We start from the raw sequence: 18,565 nt of genomic DNA on the forward strand, positions 1-18,565 counted from the left end.
CAGTATCGCAGAGCCTTCGTTATCCATTGTGGACCTTATCTCGTCCGCTGCTTTTAAGAGCGCAGTATCTGTTCCGTGGCCTTGTCTGAACCGAAACTGGGTGTCGTCCAGTAGGTTGTTATCATGTATGTAGGTTGATAGCTGAGTGTTCATGATTTTTTCAAAAATCTTAGCAGGGAACGGGAGGCATGCGATGGGTCTGTAGCTGGCAGGAAGGAGAGGGTCTAGGGTAGGCTTTTTTAGAAGAGGTTTAATGATAGCTTCCTTCCAGACAGAAGGGTAGATGCCAGTTGCGAACATTGCATTACAGATGGTGGATAGTGAAGGGGCAATGGATTCAGGGATGAGATTAAGAATGCCAGGAGGGCAAGGATCAAAGGGTGAACCTGATTTGGTTCGGGCAATCAGGGGTTGGATGAGTTCTTGCGTGGTGGCTTCAAAGGCTAGGAAAGCTGGGGCATTATCGGAGGTAGGTTTCAGAGTGGAAGTGGGAGAAGGGTCAGGGGAGAAAGTGGTGAAAATGGCTCTGACTTTGTCTTCAAAGAATTTGGCCAAAGCGTCCGATAGAGCCTGTGATCCTTCTGGGCGAGGTGCAAGGGGATTGGATAGGTAACTGACCACCTGAAATAGTTTACCTGTCGAGTTTTTGGCCTGATTGATTTGGTTGGTGTAGTAGATGGTTTTCTCTGCTATTATAAGTTTTTTGTAGTTGGATAAAGCGTTTTTGTATGTGATTTTGTCAGGGGGACTGAAGTGGCGGCGCCACTGCCTTTCTAGGTTCCTGCAGTATTGTCTCTGCAGTCGGAGCGGTTCGGTGAACCAAGGAGCAGAGGGGAGTTTTCTACTCCGGTGTGAGGTTTTGATGGGTGCTAACTTATTGCAAGCTGCATTTAAGTTGTTCAGGTAGTTAGCAGATGCTACTATGGGATCCTGCTCATTTGGCATTAAGCTGTCCTGCATTATCTGTGTGAGATGGTCCAGATTAATGTTTTTCCAATCTCTAAAATTGGTGGGCGAAGAAGGTGTAGAAGGGGGAGTGCTGGAGTTAGTTGGGATGGAAAAGCATACGGCAGCATGATCCGTCCAAACTAGAGGGTAACCCTAGTGATAGAGATCTTTGGGTTGTTGGTGAAGAGTCCGTCCAAGGTGTGTCCCGCCTTATGGTTGTGTTCTTTAACAATTTGTAGGAGACCAGCTGCCGCTAGGTCATTGATTAGTGTTGAAGTATCAGTGGCTTCTAGATGAAAATTTAAGTCACCCAGAATGGTGAAGTGTGGGGATCCTATTGAAGCCTCGATTATGTTGTCTAAGAACGAGAGGAATTTGGATCTGGACCCTGGAGGGCGGTAGATTAACATGCCTTTGAATGATGAGCTACCGGAGAGGCCTATAGTAAAGAGCAGTGCCTCGTACTCAGAGTAGTTTGACTCTGTTGTTGTTATTTTGAAATGATCTTTATAAATAATAGCTATTCCTCCACCTTTTCTTTTAGGTCTGTCTAGCTTGCATACGCAGTAGTTGCTGGGCGTAGCATCTCTGAAATCAGGACCGGAGGAATAGTCACCCCATGTCTCTGTAACAAATAATAGGTCTAATTTATGTGAGGCTATGAATTCGGCAATTTCAAATTTGTGTTTCGGCAGGGACCGTACATTTATGAGTGCTGCTAACACTTGACGGGGAGAGGTTATGTGAGGAGCAGGCATATCCTCGGTGCATGTGGGACATTTGAGTGGTCCTATGCAGGGGTTTGTATAGTTGAAGTGAGGTAGGGTGTGGGCTGCCTCTGCTATAGGTCTGATGCTTAGGAGTTGGGCAGAGGTGTAGGTTTGTGCCGACGAGTTTTGAGTGGGCCAGGGGAGCAGTGGAACAGGGGGGGTGGCCCTGGGCCCGTCCTCGGCGCGGACGAGCGCAGACGAGCTTGCCTTATGCGCGCCTTCGGCGCACAATCGTCGCGCCCGCTGCGCTCGTCCGCTGCGCTTCCGGATCCGGAGCATTTTAAATATTGGTGAGGAGGAGTGTAGCGAGGGGGCGTGGTCAGCGAGGTTGGGCGTGTCCGCTTGCCGGAGGGCGGCGTTGCTATGGCAACCCTCGTCCGCGTCAGCGTTTAGTCGGCTGAGCCGTAGAGTGCTCGTAGCAATTGGCAGGTGAATTCAACAATTATTAAAAACACAGAGTGAATAACAATTTAAGTGCAGCATAAAATCTCCCGGCTTCCGCCTCAGGAGAGAGTTCTGAGCAACAAGCGCTAGTGATCAGCGCGAGGTTAAGAAGGCTGGCGGGGGGCGTGGTCAGTGATGTTTGTGGATTTTTTTATTTAATGAAGTTTATTTGTAATATTTTGTAAAAATGTACATACAATTTAATTTATTTTGTTAAAATTTATAATATTTAATATTTTTAATATATATATTGTTTCCATTTTATAGATATTTTAAAATCGATATTTTGTACATCTATATTTTTAACATCAATATTTTTATATATATGTTTGTTCTTACCTGTGTAGGTATGGGAGTCGATATTTTTTTTATCCATATTTATTTTTCGATATTTTTATATCAATGTATTTCCCATTGATATTCCATGAGTGAACCGCAGAAAGATCTCTCCATATGCTTGGCATTAAAAGATGCCTAAAATTCTACTTGCATTGTACTAAACACCTTTGGAAAACTGATCAACTGTTAGTGTCTTATGGGCAAACTCAACAGGTTATTTCAGTCACAAAGGCAACCTTCGTAAGGTGGATTTCTGCCGCCATCCAGTTTTGCCACACCTAGGCTGGCAAAATTCTCACAGCAAAGGCTCAATTGATGAGGGCAGTGTTCACTTCAGCTGCCCTATTAAAGGCATTCCGCTGGAGGAAATATGCTGTGCTGCGACGTGGAAAAGCACACATACTTTCATGCAGCATTACTGCCTAGAATTGGCGCACTGCAGTGATGCAGCCTTTGGACACACAGTGTTACAACATCTGTTCCAATAAGGTGAGCCTCTGTTCCTGTATGTACTTATTTATGATTATTTACAAGTACATATTTTATGTACGTATTTGTATAAATATATATTTATATATATACACACACACATACACATATGATAATCTGCAAATAATGTTGTATACAACATGTTTGTTTTTTCATATATAGTGTGTTGATGTATTTATATGTTAAACTGTTACCCACCATCCTCAATGGGTACTTATCTTACAAAATGTTTAACTACAAAACTGCTTGGTATCCTAAATCAAGCATGTGTACGCATGAAAGATCCAATACTGGAGAAGGAAATGAGTTATTTATCTGTAGCTGCAGTTCTCCAGTATTGGTATCCTTCATAGATTCACATGCGACCCACCCTCTTCTCCTGAGAGGCTCCCCTTATAGCTATGGATTATTTATTCCCACGTGTGCTTGAAAATCTGAGGGAATTAGCCTCTCTTGGGAGTTCTAGAGGGTGATATCGCCTGATTGGTTAAAGTTTGAAGTTTGGCCCTTTTTTAAAAAGGACATAGATAGGCTATCTAAGTGATTGTTCATTACCATTGTTGCCTGTGATAGTGATAAACACTGCTTTGTTATGGTACAGTGGGACTCCCACTTTGACGACAGGGAATGATTCAAGCATGTGAATCTATGAAAGATACTAATACTGTAATCTGCAGTTACAGGTCAATACCTTGTTTTCTTATCTTTGTGTTTTGTGCTTCAAAAGTGCTACTTTAACACTGGATCGCCATTATTTCTCTGGAAGGGGACCAAATTACACCATGTCATTACTCTGCTTTAGGGATAGTGATTAGAGCTAGGATGTTTAAGAAAGCTGAATCCCCAAAGTAAAAAGGGTGCTGTGGTGGCACAACCAGTATTACTGTTAATGGGAAGATTTACCACATCATTGGTAAGCCAATACAAGTTTCTGACTTGGAATGAGGAATAACATACAGGATGCAGCAGCATCAAGCTTTTTGCTACATGTTTTACTGTTTATCAGGCCCTTCTTCTGGGCAGATATTCCACATGCTTTAGCAGGTGGGCATGTGTCCTGAAGCACGGCTCCACTGGATTTTTCAGCCGAATTGGGAATACCAATCCACTTGTAAAGTGTCCCTAAAGTGATAAACTGGACATCTGTGGGAAATTCAAAGGATGAGTTCAAATAGTTATGGTCTACCTGTGCAAAGCTAGGGCAATTGCATAGTACCTGCATTTTGAGGCAATCCATATTTTTCTTCTGCCAGACATGCCACTCTCCAAAAAATTCTTAATAAATACATTTTGCGTTAAGCTCAGTTTAGTGCTTTGCCCCATAGCGCTGTGACGCCCTGAGAATTCCATAAAGCACATTAGAACTACAGTCTGAGTATGTCATGCCAGTTCCTTAACTCATTAGGAGCTGCCTAGGTGGGCGAAGGATGTCTTACCTTGCCTTTGAGCTTTCTCGGTAGTACAAGACGAAAGAGACAGACTCAGTCACCTCTGCCCTCACTTCCCAGGTGCACCTCATCCTGTTGATGGCGTCGAAGGAGCATTGCAGGTTCTTGGGGGCAGCTGCAGTCCCTGAGAGAGAGAGAGAGAGAGAGAGAGAGAGAGAGAGAGAGAGAGAGAGCAAATGACAGGCTTTACCCCTTCCGCAGTCCGTGGAGATCAGTCAGCCATGGAGGCCGCAGGCTCTGTAATACAATGCCAGGTATCGAGGGTGGGTGTTTATATCTGTTATTTTCAAAAATATCTTCCCAGTGGGTGTAATTTTTAATTATTAACTCCATTGGGGCGATAATACCACCAAGCTCATTGCACCCTGGAAATTACTGGACCGGTTTCCCTGTGCTAGGTCTGTATCCATCCCTTAAGGTGACAGGGTCCTCAACCCTGTGACAACCTCCAGGGCCTGAAACCCCTTCAGGTGACAGGCTATGCATCTCTCTGGCAATTCCCTGAGCCATTCCGCCCTGTAGGTGACAGGCTCTGTATGCCTGTACCAGTCCCTTGAGCCATTCATCAATAGAGATGGCAGGCTCGGGAGCCCTTTGGCAATCCAGCCCTAGAGGCAACAGACCCCTGTGCCAACCCACTTAGCCATCCGGATTCCAACCCTAGAAGCAACAGGCTGCATTCCTCCAATGAGGTGTTGTTTACCTTCCGGCACTTCCCACGAGACCATCGAGCTCCATTCACTCCAGGTACGGCTGATGCTGGCACCTTCACGAAGGCGGACACGGACCCTGGCTTCATAGGTGCTTCCAGGCACTAGCTGCCCGCTCCCTAGGGTACAGTTGGTGCCCCTGGAAACCGGCAGTGAGCGGGAGCCCTGCAATCAGAACAGCAAGACAAAAAGAGGGCAACACTCTTTCAGCAAATAGTGTGTAAAAGGTGGTCCAATTCTATAGGTAAAAGGGGATTACAGAAAAGATGGCCACTATGAAAAGGAGGTACAGGCAGGTGTTGTGGTCACTTTTGCGTTAGACCCGCCTTTCGTCTCTGGGACGACAGAACTGTTAAGGTGGATGTGGTGTGGTGAGTCACTTACTTTTCAGACTGGTACACCCTGGAAAGGCTCTTTCGGTTGGGGAAGAGTTAGCCAATTGGCAATAGCTTTTATTAGTATTTATCCTGTCTCTGGAATAGAGGCACTGTAGAGATGCATATGGGGCAGGTATGTCTAAAAAGCTGTTGGGTGTTTCCGTTGTCTCTAGAATGGGGGAACTGCTGAGATCAAGGTGGGTATGGGTTGTGAGCACAGAAGAGTCAGTTACTTGTCTGGTCAGCATGGTTTGGATCGAGTCTGTCATATGTCTGGCAGAGTACATGTGGGCGAGCTAATGAAAGCTCGGGTTCTCATGGAACCTCAAGCCCAAAACAAGCCAAGCTTTCACAGTAGGTGATATGGCCTAACGGCTACAACTGACACCCATGTATCATGGAGAATCGGGTTCGAATTCGAGGCTCTGCTCCTCATCCGGTGAATTCTGGCAAACCCCCAGTGCAAAATAAATGTGTTTAATAGTCTGTGTCTCTTGTAAACGGCTCTTATGGTTTTGGGCAGTTTCACAGTATGTCTGCTGCAAAGAACTCTTAATTCATGGGCAAGGTTTGCACTATATAAAACTGCCCAAAATAAAATGTGGATTATATCTATCACCTTTGCTTTAATTTCATCCTCAAAGATTTATGGGAAAAGTATTAACCTTTGATGGCAGAAAGTTAGCCATTTAGTGCTCGAATTGCAGTGTGAGAATGGAAAATCTATGACCAATCTCTACTTCTTCAAAAACACGTCTTCCCCATGCAAAATATAATTTAAAAAATCAAATGAGTGTACTATTCCGCCAGATCACCAAGCCTTAACTTAAGACAATTAGTTCAGAAAAGTGTGATCAATAGAGCTATCCATTGCAAGATGCAATAGCCCTCACTCACATACATAATAAGTGGCATTCTTCATCATCTGGATTAGCTCCTCCTTGCAATACAAGGGGACTCTTTTCTGTTGTTCTTTTACTCTTCCTTCCCTTTCTTTGCTACTTCAAGGGTTGTTGCCCATAGCTATAGTTTGTGAAGTGGGTGGTAGATTGAGAAATAAATCTGCTAAAATTGGCTGCGGGCAAATCAGCAAAAGCAGCTTTTCATCTAAGCGATAGTCCTTGCCAATGTTACAACATACAGGTGAACCAAATGGGCATGCCTGTGATTCTTACAAAGCAGTCAACATATTTTATTCTCGGGCAACCCAAGACGGGTCTATAGCAATTTTCAGGACCAGAAAAAAAAATACTCTAATCTTCTTATTAGGTTTCAACACTGTGAAAATGAGTGCCCCTGTGATGTGCAAATAACACAAAAATATGTAAAGGCAGACAAGTGTCTCACTAAAGGGTCCATTGTCCCTATGACCTGTAAATCAAAAAGGCAAGACAACAAAACACTTATAATAATCATATGAACTTAGTAAGGGAATCGGACATTGTTTGTGATGTCATCAACTATAGTGTCATCTGAGAATCCTTCTAATGCATGTGACATTCGTGATCACAGCAAACAATAATGGAGTGGTACAAAATATGCTGATTTTGGCTTACACCTGCCTTGTGTGTCATATTCTTGGACCCCTTAAAGTATGTTGGAGCCACTTCCCTTAAGTCGGCTACTAGGCAATAAGTATGAGAATTTTTGGTTCAGGGAGAAACTAAAATCTTGGTTGTCAGTGGACGAAATATCCCAAATAAAGAGCCCTTTTTATCTGTTTCTGGACAGAAAAATGATAAGAGACTCCTACCCTGCTTCCGAGATCCATGTATATGAAGGGACCTATGCAGAGGAATTATTTTCAAACAGACCTTGGAACCACGTCCAAACAGAGGTGGGACACTTGGACTCAGGCATCTCATCCTGAAGGTGTCAGTTTGGAACGGTTTCAGAAAGGAGAAAAGGGTGTTAATTGTGATGCGCTATCTTTAAATAGGTCCAGAAGTTGATTCCTTATTGCGTGCAATCAGAAAATTCTAAAAAGCATAATTGAACTGTGCTCCTTATAGATGCCTTGTAGGTAAACATTTGAAAGTCAGACCATTTAGAAGATAACTCTTACTTACCACTGAATGACCTGATCAGAGAAAATCTTGTATAATGTCATAAGGATAAAGGGGTCACAAATTCTAGACTTTATCGTAGCACTGATCCATAGATTGAAAGGGTAAAGAGAAATCTTGAAATAAGTACTAATTTGTATAATCAATAGAAAGAAGGAGAAACTGGTCACATACTTATGGGAAAATAGGGATATATCACAGCAACATGGCAAAAGAAACATTAATCAGACGAACACATTTGGAAATAATGTATACAAAGAATGAGTGTTACACTAGATACAATATGGGTATAGACAGTACTCTGTTATGTTTCAAGACATGCTCGTTATCATTTTTAAAACTTTTTTGGGTCAAATGTTCTTTAATGATTGAGGGGGTAGTTTGTTCAAGACACCTATTGTCTGTTCACCTCATGCATTATTCAATTCTCTTCTTTTATGGACTCTAGCTGTTCGAGTGTTACTTAATTGCCATGGGAAGGAAGGGACAGGAGGGTGAAGTGCTTTCAAACCCTATATAGATTAGAGTAATTGTCTTAATAATAGAGCCTAGGGGATCTCATCGTTCAGTTCATGCTCATCTGTGTGTAGACTGAAAACCCAACGTTGTTCTCTGTTCAAGCATTTCTTTTGGAAGTCTGGTCCACCCGTTAATTTTTCCAGGTTCAGCTATGTCAAATCGTTGTGCCGTATGGTTCTTTTTGATGTAGTGGTTAGTCAATTTTGTTGCAGTGCATCGACATATGATCATGCTCCTATGTTCGTTAATTCTTATTTTGACTGGTCTCGTAGTCATGCCAGTATGTTGCAGATTGCACGGACAATTAAGATACACAAAGGTTCATGTGTTACAATTTGTGGGATTATAAAGTTGACATATTTGTTTAATTCCTAAATCTATTTCTTTCACTGCTTTTGTCAAGGGACAGTTGTTGCAATCCTTGCAGGGACATTTTCCAGTCACTCTGGGAAGACCCTAAATTGTGCTTTCATTTGTAATATTTGTAGATCTCTTAGGTCTCGTATGGATGGGCGCATCCTCAAACTTCTGGATCTCTTCAATGCAAAAAATGGTTTTGATAAATTTAGTATTAAGGATGCTCCATTTTTGGTTTATGATTTTCTTAACCTCATTTGAAATACACGTGTAAACGTCTAAGTGGTAAAATATGTCATATTGTCTAAAGGTGTTCTCGGTCTGGTATCCAATAGTGCCTCACTGTTATTTCTTGCTCGCTTCTGTGCCTAATGTAGGATCTTTGATGGATAAGTTTTGGCCTTAATTTTGCTAGATATTAGTTCTGCTTGATCATTGTAATCCTCTAGCTTATTGCAATTGCTATGGAGTCATAAGAACTGGATTTATGGTCAATTTAAACTTAATGATCTTTGGTGGTGACTCTCATATCTCAGAAAAATAATTTACCAAACCATTATTTGCATTCAAGAGATCCAGGAGTTTGAGGGATGTGCTCATACATACAAAACCTTGAAGATCTACAGATACCACAACTGAGAGCAAAGCATGGGGTCTTCCCAGAGTGACTGAACATTTTCGATACCCCCCTGATAAAAATCAGTGAAAGGAATAGATTTAGAACTGAAACAAATATGACAGCTTCATAATCACAAACACATTGCAACACAAAGAACTGTGTGTATCTTATTGAATGACAGTGCAATATGCAACATATTGGCATGACTTCAGGACCAGTCACAACTTCGAAAAAACAGACTAACCACTACATCGAAAAGGGCCACACACCCAACAATTTGACGTGGTTGATCTTGGAAAATTACCCAATGGACAAGACCTCCAAGAGAAACTCTTGAATGGAGAACAACTTTGGATTTTCATTCTTTACACAGATGAGGGGGACTGACTGATGAGGTCCCCTGGTCACTGTTATCAAGACAATGACCCTATTCTATCCAGGTTGATTATACGAATTAGTATGCATTTCTAGATTTGTCTCTACACTTTCAAACTACGTATGCGTGCTAAGATAAGACCTAGCATTTTTTACTCCATGATACTTAATACATAATATAGGATTTCCTTTGCCCAGGTTATTCATTGGTAATAATTATCATCTTAATGGTCTGACATTGAAACATGTACCAACAAGGCATCCATGAGGATTCCAGTTCAAACATGCTTTTGAGTATTTTCCGATTACATGGAATAAGGAATTATATTATGGGCTATTCTAAGATGGCGCCTCACAGTTAACACCTTTTTTCTCTTTATGAACCTGTTTCAAAATGGCACATTCAATATTGGATGCCCGAGTCCCAGTGTCCTACGTCACCTCCCGTTTTTGACACGGTGCTGCTGCCTGTTCAAAACAAACTCTACTGTATAGGTCCCTTCACAATCAGTGATCTTCGAAATAGTGTACGTACCAGCCTCATTGCTTTTCCTGTAAGGAAATAAGTAAAAGGGGGTCTTACTTGAAGTATTTAGCTCACTGTCAACGAAGATTTAACTCTCTTCCTCAACTAAAAATTATCATACTTTTTGCTAGTATATGACTTAAGGAAAGCAGTTCGGATGTACTCTAAGGGGCCTGAGAATACGACACAATAGCTATATGCATGCCGAAATAAGTATGTTTTGTACAACTTCACTATTATTTGCTGTGATCATGAACGTTGCATGCTGCTTCATTACAAGCATTCTCAGATGACATAGTTGGTGACATCACAAATAATGTTAGACTCCTTTACTGAGTTTATTTGATTTTAATAAGTATTTTGTTTTTGTCTTTATGATGAATAGGTTATAGGGGCACCATGGACTCTTAAATGAGATTCAGTACTTGTCTCTCTTCTTTTTATTTTGACATATTCTTGTGATATTTACACATCACAGGGGCGCTTATTTTCACTGTGTTAAAACCTAATAAGTAGATTAGGGTATCTTTTCTTTAGGGTTCTGAAGATTACCATGGACCTGTTCTGGGCTGCAAGGGCATGAAATATGATGATCGCTAGGCAAGAGCCACGGGCTCATCACTATGCCCATATGGTTCACCTGTTTGTTGTGACCTTTGCACGGACAATTGCTGATATAAAAGGTCACTTAATCTGGATTGCCCGCAGCCAATTTTAACAGGTTTCCTTCCCAACCTGCCAACCCCTTCCCAAGCCATAGTAATGGACCACAACCCTTGTGTGGTAAAAACTGGGCAGGAAGAACAACAGATCTGCAGTAAAAAGGGCCAGCTGAGTATTGCAGCACCCGCCCAGTGATGAGCTCAGCCGGATGATGACGCATGCCATGTATGTAGGTGAGGGCTGTGGCATCCTGCAAAGGATACCCCATATTGACAACACATTTCTGACCCCACTGTCTTTAAGTTGAGATTTGGTGGACTGAAGGAACGGCAGATTCATTTGTTTTTTGATTTTTCTAAATTAGTCTCAGCTTCCTTGCTTGACCAAATTGTGTGATCCAACGCAAAAACTTAATTTCACGAATGCTTCTTTTTGTTCATTATCACATGTAATTGCACCTTCAAATATGTGAGTTCAGGATGTGACGTGCACAATAAACTTCTCTCGTGTGTGATTTGATAGCCTATACTGTTGTCCCTCATGATAAACGACTCGGCTTTTCGTTCACTATTTATGTTGTAATCAGTGTGTTGACAGGAATGTGTATCCGTGGATCCCTAACACCTGTCACTTTGGATAAATTCTAATCAAGTCATCTAATGTACTCAGGTGAAAATCTTCTGTGTGTGAAAGAAATGTACTTTCTTGAATTTTGAAGCAACGTTATCATATGCTAACATGATACTTGTGGCACGTTTTACGTGCCAGATATATTTAGGGCTCAACTCATGCACGGCCTTCCTTGGATCAGCTCTCTCTGTTAATGTATTGTCCTTCCCACCTCTAGGCATGAGACTGACAAGAGACTGTCTATGCTATAGTAGCCCTGCTTTCTAATAGGAGACATCGTTAACCAAGCCTGGTTTTCGGCCCGCCCAATCAGTGGCGTCACTAGGGTTGGTGTCACCCGGTGCGGGTAACTCATGGTGTCACCCCCTTACGACTTACCGCATGGACTCGAGTCTCCGCAATGACGCTGAACATCCTGTGATTATACGCAAATAACTTAATTTCCCCGTGCCTATCAAAAAATGAATGTGTCTTCATGTAATGCAACTGGTGCTATGTAAAGCACTCTGATACCCGATTCGGGTCAAGTTTGCGCTATATAAAACTCTGTAAAATAAAAAAATAAAATGCAATATTACTTAACTCGTAGTCTGTCGGCTTCAACCACCCGCCCCCCTGCTCATACCTCTGCAAGCCGGTACTGAGTCTAACTCGTGAATGTACAGTACCATAGCTGCCAAGGTTTCTGATTGCTAACGTGTGACATTTTCATAATTGAAGTATAATTATGAGTGACATTCAACGACTATGAGTGAAGCTTTCTCGCAAGCAAAATCAAGCAATGAAGAAGTGCAAAACATTTAAATAACAGACATTACACCCATTTGGGCAATGAAAAATTCAGATCTTGAAAGTGCTGTAAAGTGGTAGAAATGGAAGGGCACTAACCTAGTAAACAGCAGTAGCTCACAGATAATCCTCATAAAATACAGTTTTGTGAACGTGTGGTTCATGTTCTTTCTTTCCTTCCTTCTCCCCTTTTATCCTCTTTCTTGCTTTTTCCCTCCTTCCCATTGTCACATTTTTCATTTTCGTCTCTAGTAAACTTTTTCTTTCTCTTTCCTCACTCAAAAGTTAACAGTGGTAAAACGGGTTAGCCATGTGGCATCATTTGGGATCAAAGCGTGCATGATGTTACTTCCGCTACCCCAGACGTTTGGACTGACACTTTATAAATCTAATTAGTTCCTCTGGCCTTATTGATCCAGAGCCCCTGTGCAGGCGTCTCTGGAGGGCGAAAGGGCGCCGTAAGCTGCCATCGACCCTGGCTGACTTTAGCACCCCGTTCAGGACACAAGCACAGCTGTCCACGTGAAGCTATTAATGTATATAATTGGTCTAGCTACTGCCAGACAAGGTGATCAGGAAGGTGCAGCTAAACCTGCTCGAGCAATGTACTGTAATAAAAAAACGTCTCTGGAGCGTCCAGGCAAGGAAGCACTTTCCTGGCTCCATTCATTAATTGTATTGCCCCTTTTCTGCAGTCTTGGCCACGGTGCCCTGCCCCACTTTAAGTAGAGATAGGTCAGTTGCCCTCGCTGCCTGCACTCTTCGACCGCTGGTGTGTGAAAGCTGCCGCCTGATACGCTCTAATTCGGTTTTGCAAGGTAAAGGTGATGGCGATTATGCATTTAAACTTGTAGCGCAGCAAGTAAAACAAAATGCTGCACAACCATTCAACGTGCCCCCAAACAGCCCCCACTTTCGTGTAATATCGGTGAAAACACCGTCCTGTGCATAAGACCCAGCAAGGCCTGCAGGCAGCCAAAATAAACAAAGCAGAAACCACTGACCCGCACAGTATCTGGCCTCTCGGAACTCCGGCACTGCAGTGCCGCCTGGGGTAATACCGCGTAATCAGCACAGCGCGACTACCCTTCAGCCCCCTAAGCACAGTTATTCGACTAGAGTACTGTCTTAGAATATTTGTTGCACAGTTTCCTTCCCTGGCATTTGCAATTCGGGGCGGCGGTGACTCGGCAGCGCCCGAGGCCACTCAGGTGCCTGGTGCCATGCTGCTGAATGATGCTGCCCGTGAGAATTACGGTTCTCCTGCTGTGTTTTTATTACACAGCGAGCCAGAGCAGCGTAACCAGATTGGTGTCACCCCCATGATGGGGTGACACCCGGTGCGGTCCGCACCCCCCGCACCCCCCTAGTGACGCCGCTGCGCCCAATCTACCCACTGAACTTCCTGTGCTCTCTTCCAGCTGTTGGCACTTCTCTCTTACCTTCCACGCTTCCCGGTTCCGCTTGTACTGCACTTCATGTTCCAGGTCCTCGGAGGTCAGCCGACTCCTCCTCCCATCATAGGGGGTCTCCCAGGACAGCAGGAAGTCTCCAGAGACGTTAGAGGCCTCAACCTCCAGTTTCAGGGGAGGGAGGAGACGGACTGCAAGAGGATTTAGGAATCAGACACTGGCTCACGGGGACAAGCAGAGAGAAATAACAGGTAGTGGTGGGAAAAAGAAGGAGACAAGCAGCTAGGCAAATGGAGGAAGAGAAACAGACAGCGAACAAAGGTAAGTCTAGACCAAAGGTCTTCAAACTTTTTGATGCCGAGACCCTCTTGTAAAACCTTTTTAGGCGTAAGGACCCCCTTCCGACAAAAGTTTCTAGAAACTGGTACTCCTCTTCATCAACTTTTGACAACCATAAATGCGCCTGTTAGACCTCATCACATCCTTCCATCATTCATCCACCCACACTTTCACACATCCATCCATCCACCCTTTCATCCTTCCATCCATACATCCATCCTTCATCCATCCACCCTTTCATCCTTCCAACCATACATCCATCCTTTACCCATCCACCCTTCCTTCCATCCACCCATCATTCATCCACCCACCTTTTCACACATCCATCCATCATTCATCCATGCAACCTTTTATCCATTCATACATCCATCCACCCTTCCATCTTCCCATCCATACATCCATCCTTCATCCATCCACTCTTTCATCCTCCCATCCATCATCCATCCACCCTTTCATCCATACATCCATCCACCCACCCTTTCATCCATCCATCTACCCATCATTCATCCCCCCCACCTTTTCACACATCCATCCATTCATCCTTCATCCGTCCACCCTTTCATCCTTCCATCCATACATCTATCCTTCACCAATCTATCCTTCATCCAGCCACCCTTTCATCCGTACATCCATCATTCATCCATCCACCCTTTCATCCATCCATTCACCCATCATTCATCCACCCATCTTTTTACACATCCATCCATCATTCATCCATCCACCCTTTCATCCATCCATCCTTCATCCGTCCACCCTTTCATTCTTCCATCCATACATCTATCCTTCACCAATTTATCCTTCATCCATCCACCCTTTCATCCTTCCATCCATACATCCATCATTCATCCATCCTTTCATTTGTCCATCCACCCACATTTTCACACATCCATTGATCCTTCAGCCTTTCATCCATCCAACCACCCATCATTCATCCACCCACCTTTTCTGTGCCTCTCTCATGGGGGGGGGATCAGTATCTCTCTGCGTCGTCGTCCTTCTTCTTTCCCGCTCATGGGAGGGCATCTCTGTGCCTCCCTGCTGGGGGTGGGGGACGTGTCATGGGAGCCACAGCTCCAGGTGCGCAACATCCATTGAACTCAATGGGCTAAACTACAGCCACTCCCCCAGCCCCCCCCCCCCCCCAGCTCCCCCCAGCTCGTGTATGTGAGCCCGGCTGAAACAGCTTCAGGGACACACACACAGTCACACACAAGTACTTGACAGGTCTTTAAAAGACCTTTTACTTGTTAATGAGGCGTTGATGTTTTTCACACCTCGGTGTGAATTAGGCCTCCTGCCGTGAGCACCCTCGATCAGCCCAATGCCAGGAACTGCACTCTACAGAATCTGCGACCCCCTTCCCAGGACTCCACGACCCCTCTGGGGGTCGCGCCCCACAGATTGAAGACCGCTGGTCTAGACAGATCTAAAGAAGCAAACAGAATGTGAGACAGAGATGAACAAAAGATTTGATACAGACAAATAGAGCGATAAATGCATTTTTATATAATGTAATAATATACAATATAATATATTATATAACTGAAGCAAGCAGAGAAACACAGACTGAGAAAATGGAGACAACTAGATAAATATCCCCTTTGCTGCGGGGTGTTTTCCCCCCACTGAGCAGGGGCGAGGGGGCCGCGCGCGGCGCCGCTGTGCTTGTGACAAGCTGAGCTCGTCATGAGGCACAGTGGAGCTGCACTCATGACGAGCTGAGCTCGTCACAGCCACACCCGTTTTCGAACGTTCAGCACAGCGGGGAAATTATCTCCGCGTGCGAACGTTCCAACGGCTGTGACGAGCTCAGCTCGTCATCAGTGCAGCAGCACCGTGCCTCATGACGAGCTCAGCTCGTCACAAGCATGGAAGAGGATATAAAGAGATGCCATTAAGGAGACAAAGCACCAAGAGGAATCCAAAATAAAAACCCAGTGAACGGTAGAGCAACAAAAAAATAATGGTAGAGATAACGCACTGAAGCAGATTAATAACAATCACTGGCAAAGCCAATAGATCTCGCTTTTGGGACGTTTAAGTGTTTATTTAGAGCTATTGGTTTTTCTAATGTGTTTAAGATATTGTGTGGAGCAGCGTGGCTGCTGTGCAACATGTTGGAAAGTTATAATTAAAAAAGTGTTATAAGCATTTTTTTGTTACCGTATCTATAATTAAGATGAGAATATGTCTAATTGAATGACCTTATTAAAATGTATATAAAAAATGTTTAGTGTTGACAACTTTTTCCTGTCTGTTCTAATGTTTGTCATAGGTTTTTTTTTTGAGTGGGGGCAGATATAAATAACGGGATGGCAGAGATGTTATGTTATGTTAAAATTACATTTACCGCGCACGGTCACCAAATGGTTTCATGGCGCTCATAAACAATAACAGGGGGGCAGGCAGTATGATTACTTAAAAGCTAATTGAAAAAGGTGAGTTTTAAGAAGTTTGTGAAAGCAAGCATAGTTGGGGCAGAGTCGGAGAGAAATAGGAAGGGAGTTCCACAGTGCAGGGGCAAGAAACGAAAAGCACGAGCCACCATGATTTTTACGTTTATACCTGGGGATAGTCAGGAAGTTGTGGGTACTGGGACGAAGGTTTCTTGAGGGAATGTGACGCTTAAGGCTGGAGGAAGTGAAAGCCGGAGCAAGAGCAAGAAGGGCCTTAAAGACAGTACAGCCCAGCTTAAAAATGCAACGGGAGGCCACTGGAAGCCAGTGCAATTTCCTCAACAGGGGTGAGACATGTTGATATTTGGGCTGTTGAAAGACCAGTCTCACCGCCTAGTTCTGTACCAGCTGAAGCCGATGAAGATGGTAGGCAGGAATCCCAACATAGAGAGAGTTAGCGTAGTCAATACGGGAGGTGACCAGAGCCATAATGACAAGTATGAGAGCCTCAGTTGTGAGAAACCTACGGATTTTGCAGATCCTGCGTAGATGGAAAAAGCAGGAAGATGTAACTGCATTGATTTGAGGTCTCATAGATAAGTCACTAGATATAATCACACCGAGGCTCTTCACCGAATTGACAGGGCAGGGCGGAGGGCCAAGAGCGGAGGGCCAAAAACTGGGGATCCAGGGGTTGGCTGTCCCTCCTGTTAGTACTAACTCTGTCTTGTTGGGATTAAGCTTCAGCTGGCTAAAATGCATCCACTCAGAGATGGCAAGCATGGTGGATTGAAAATTGGCACAGGAAGAAGGGGATGAATCAACAGGAAAAATCAACTGTAAATCATCCGCATAATTGAAGATAGTGACAGGGGTGTGACGGAGAGAAACAATAAGAGGTTGCATGTAAAGGTTAAATAAAAGAGGTGAGAGAGCAGAACCCTGAGGAACACTACAGGAAAGTGCAGAATAAGGGGCTGAGAAGGTAGACAGATGAACTGATTGAGAACGTTGGTGCAAGAAAGACCTAATCCAGGTAAGAGCCATGCCCTGGATGCCCGCATTGTTGACACGGTCGATCAAGATAGCATGATCGACCGTGTCAAAGGCAGCCAATAGATCTAATAAAACAAGAGCCTGGGCCAGGTTCTTATCGGTGCCTTGCCTCAGTACATCCATTACAACCACGATGACCGCCTCAGTAGAATGAGCCGGTCAAAAACCGGCTTGCTGGTCATCTAAAAAAGAAGACCCTTCAATGAATGCACTGAGGCAGCGGGTAACATAGGTCTCCAAAATTTTCCCCAGATAGGGGAGAAGGGAGATCGGCCGATAATTGCTCAGGACAGAAGGATCAGCACCAGGTTTTTTGAGTATGGGGACCACAACCGCCTGTTTGAAAGCATCAGGGACAGGACCTGTGGCAAGCGAACTGTTAAGAAGTGCCAAGGGGGGATCAGGGCATGCCAAAAAGGCGGCTTTCAAAATTTGCGGAGGACAGCGGTCATTGGGGGAACCCGAGCCCACCGTATGTAATAGAGAGATAAACTCAGTCAGGGAAATAGGAGGGAAGGCATTAAAACAACAGGGATTCGGACGGGGGTAAAAAAGAAACAGTGGATAGAGAAGGAAGGGGAATGTTATTTTTAATAGTCACAATTTTTTCAACAAAAAAAGAATTAAGGGGATCACAAAGAGTGTGTGTGGGTAAAGGTTGGGCAGTGACACGGTCTGGAACAGAGTTCCTCTACAATTGAAAAAATATCTTTAGTTTTAGAAGCAGAGTTAAGAATTTTCTGCAAGAAGTAGGAAGTTTTTGCTTGTAAAATTGATTTTTTGTAGAGGTTTAGTAGATCGACATAAGCAATTCTTAATAGAGGGTCATAGTTACGCCTCCAACGACGCTCTGCTTGATGGAGGGCCAGTTTGTCCAATTTCAGCTGATCTGTGAACCAACGTTGAGCCTCGCAAGGACGTTTGGTTTTAGTTGTTTTTAACGGAGCTACTACGTCGCTCGCATGTCCCAGCCACTGTTCTAGAGCATCAGCCTGGGCAGATGTCGAGGTCATGTCACTGGGGACAGACGTGGCTAAGATTGAGTGGAATTCTGTAATGTTGGATCGTTTCCAGTTACGTGCGGTAAAGTTAGTAGTGGGAGAGGGGCGACAGGGTAAGATAAGTTTCACAGAAAAGGAAATAAAAGAGTGGTCCGACCAGGAGCAAGGATATACTAAAGGGGGAAGATGCCAAGATTGGCTGTCCAAACTTGATCGAGAATATGGCCCTTGTTGTGGATGGCTACAGTGATGTGCTGCTTGCAATTCAGGCCAAGTAAAAGATCCGTGAAGT

At 43.9% G+C, this 18,565-nt stretch overlaps 1 protein-coding gene across 1 annotated transcript in view; it reads right to left on the reverse strand.

The window, feature by feature from the left end:
• CSF2RB (colony stimulating factor 2 receptor subunit beta) overlaps positions 1 to 18,565 on the reverse strand; it is a 182,072-nt gene that overhangs the window by 113,712 nt on the left and 49,795 nt on the right. Inside the window, exons 5-7 of the mRNA XM_086963204.1 lie at positions 13,512 to 13,672; positions 5,142 to 5,313; positions 4,427 to 4,562 (exon numbers count right to left, since the gene is read on the reverse strand). Coding sequence (XP_086819330.1) covers positions 4,427 to 4,562; positions 5,142 to 5,313; positions 13,512 to 13,672 — 469 coding nt within the window. The remainder of the gene's footprint in view (positions 1 to 4,426; positions 4,563 to 5,141; positions 5,314 to 13,511; positions 13,673 to 18,565) is intronic.

This window comes from Lissotriton vulgaris, chromosome 1_1, assembly GCF_964263255.1.
Source record: "Lissotriton vulgaris chromosome 1_1, aLisVul1.2, whole genome shotgun sequence".
Taxonomy (NCBI): domain Eukaryota; kingdom Metazoa; phylum Chordata; class Amphibia; order Caudata; family Salamandridae; genus Lissotriton; species Lissotriton vulgaris.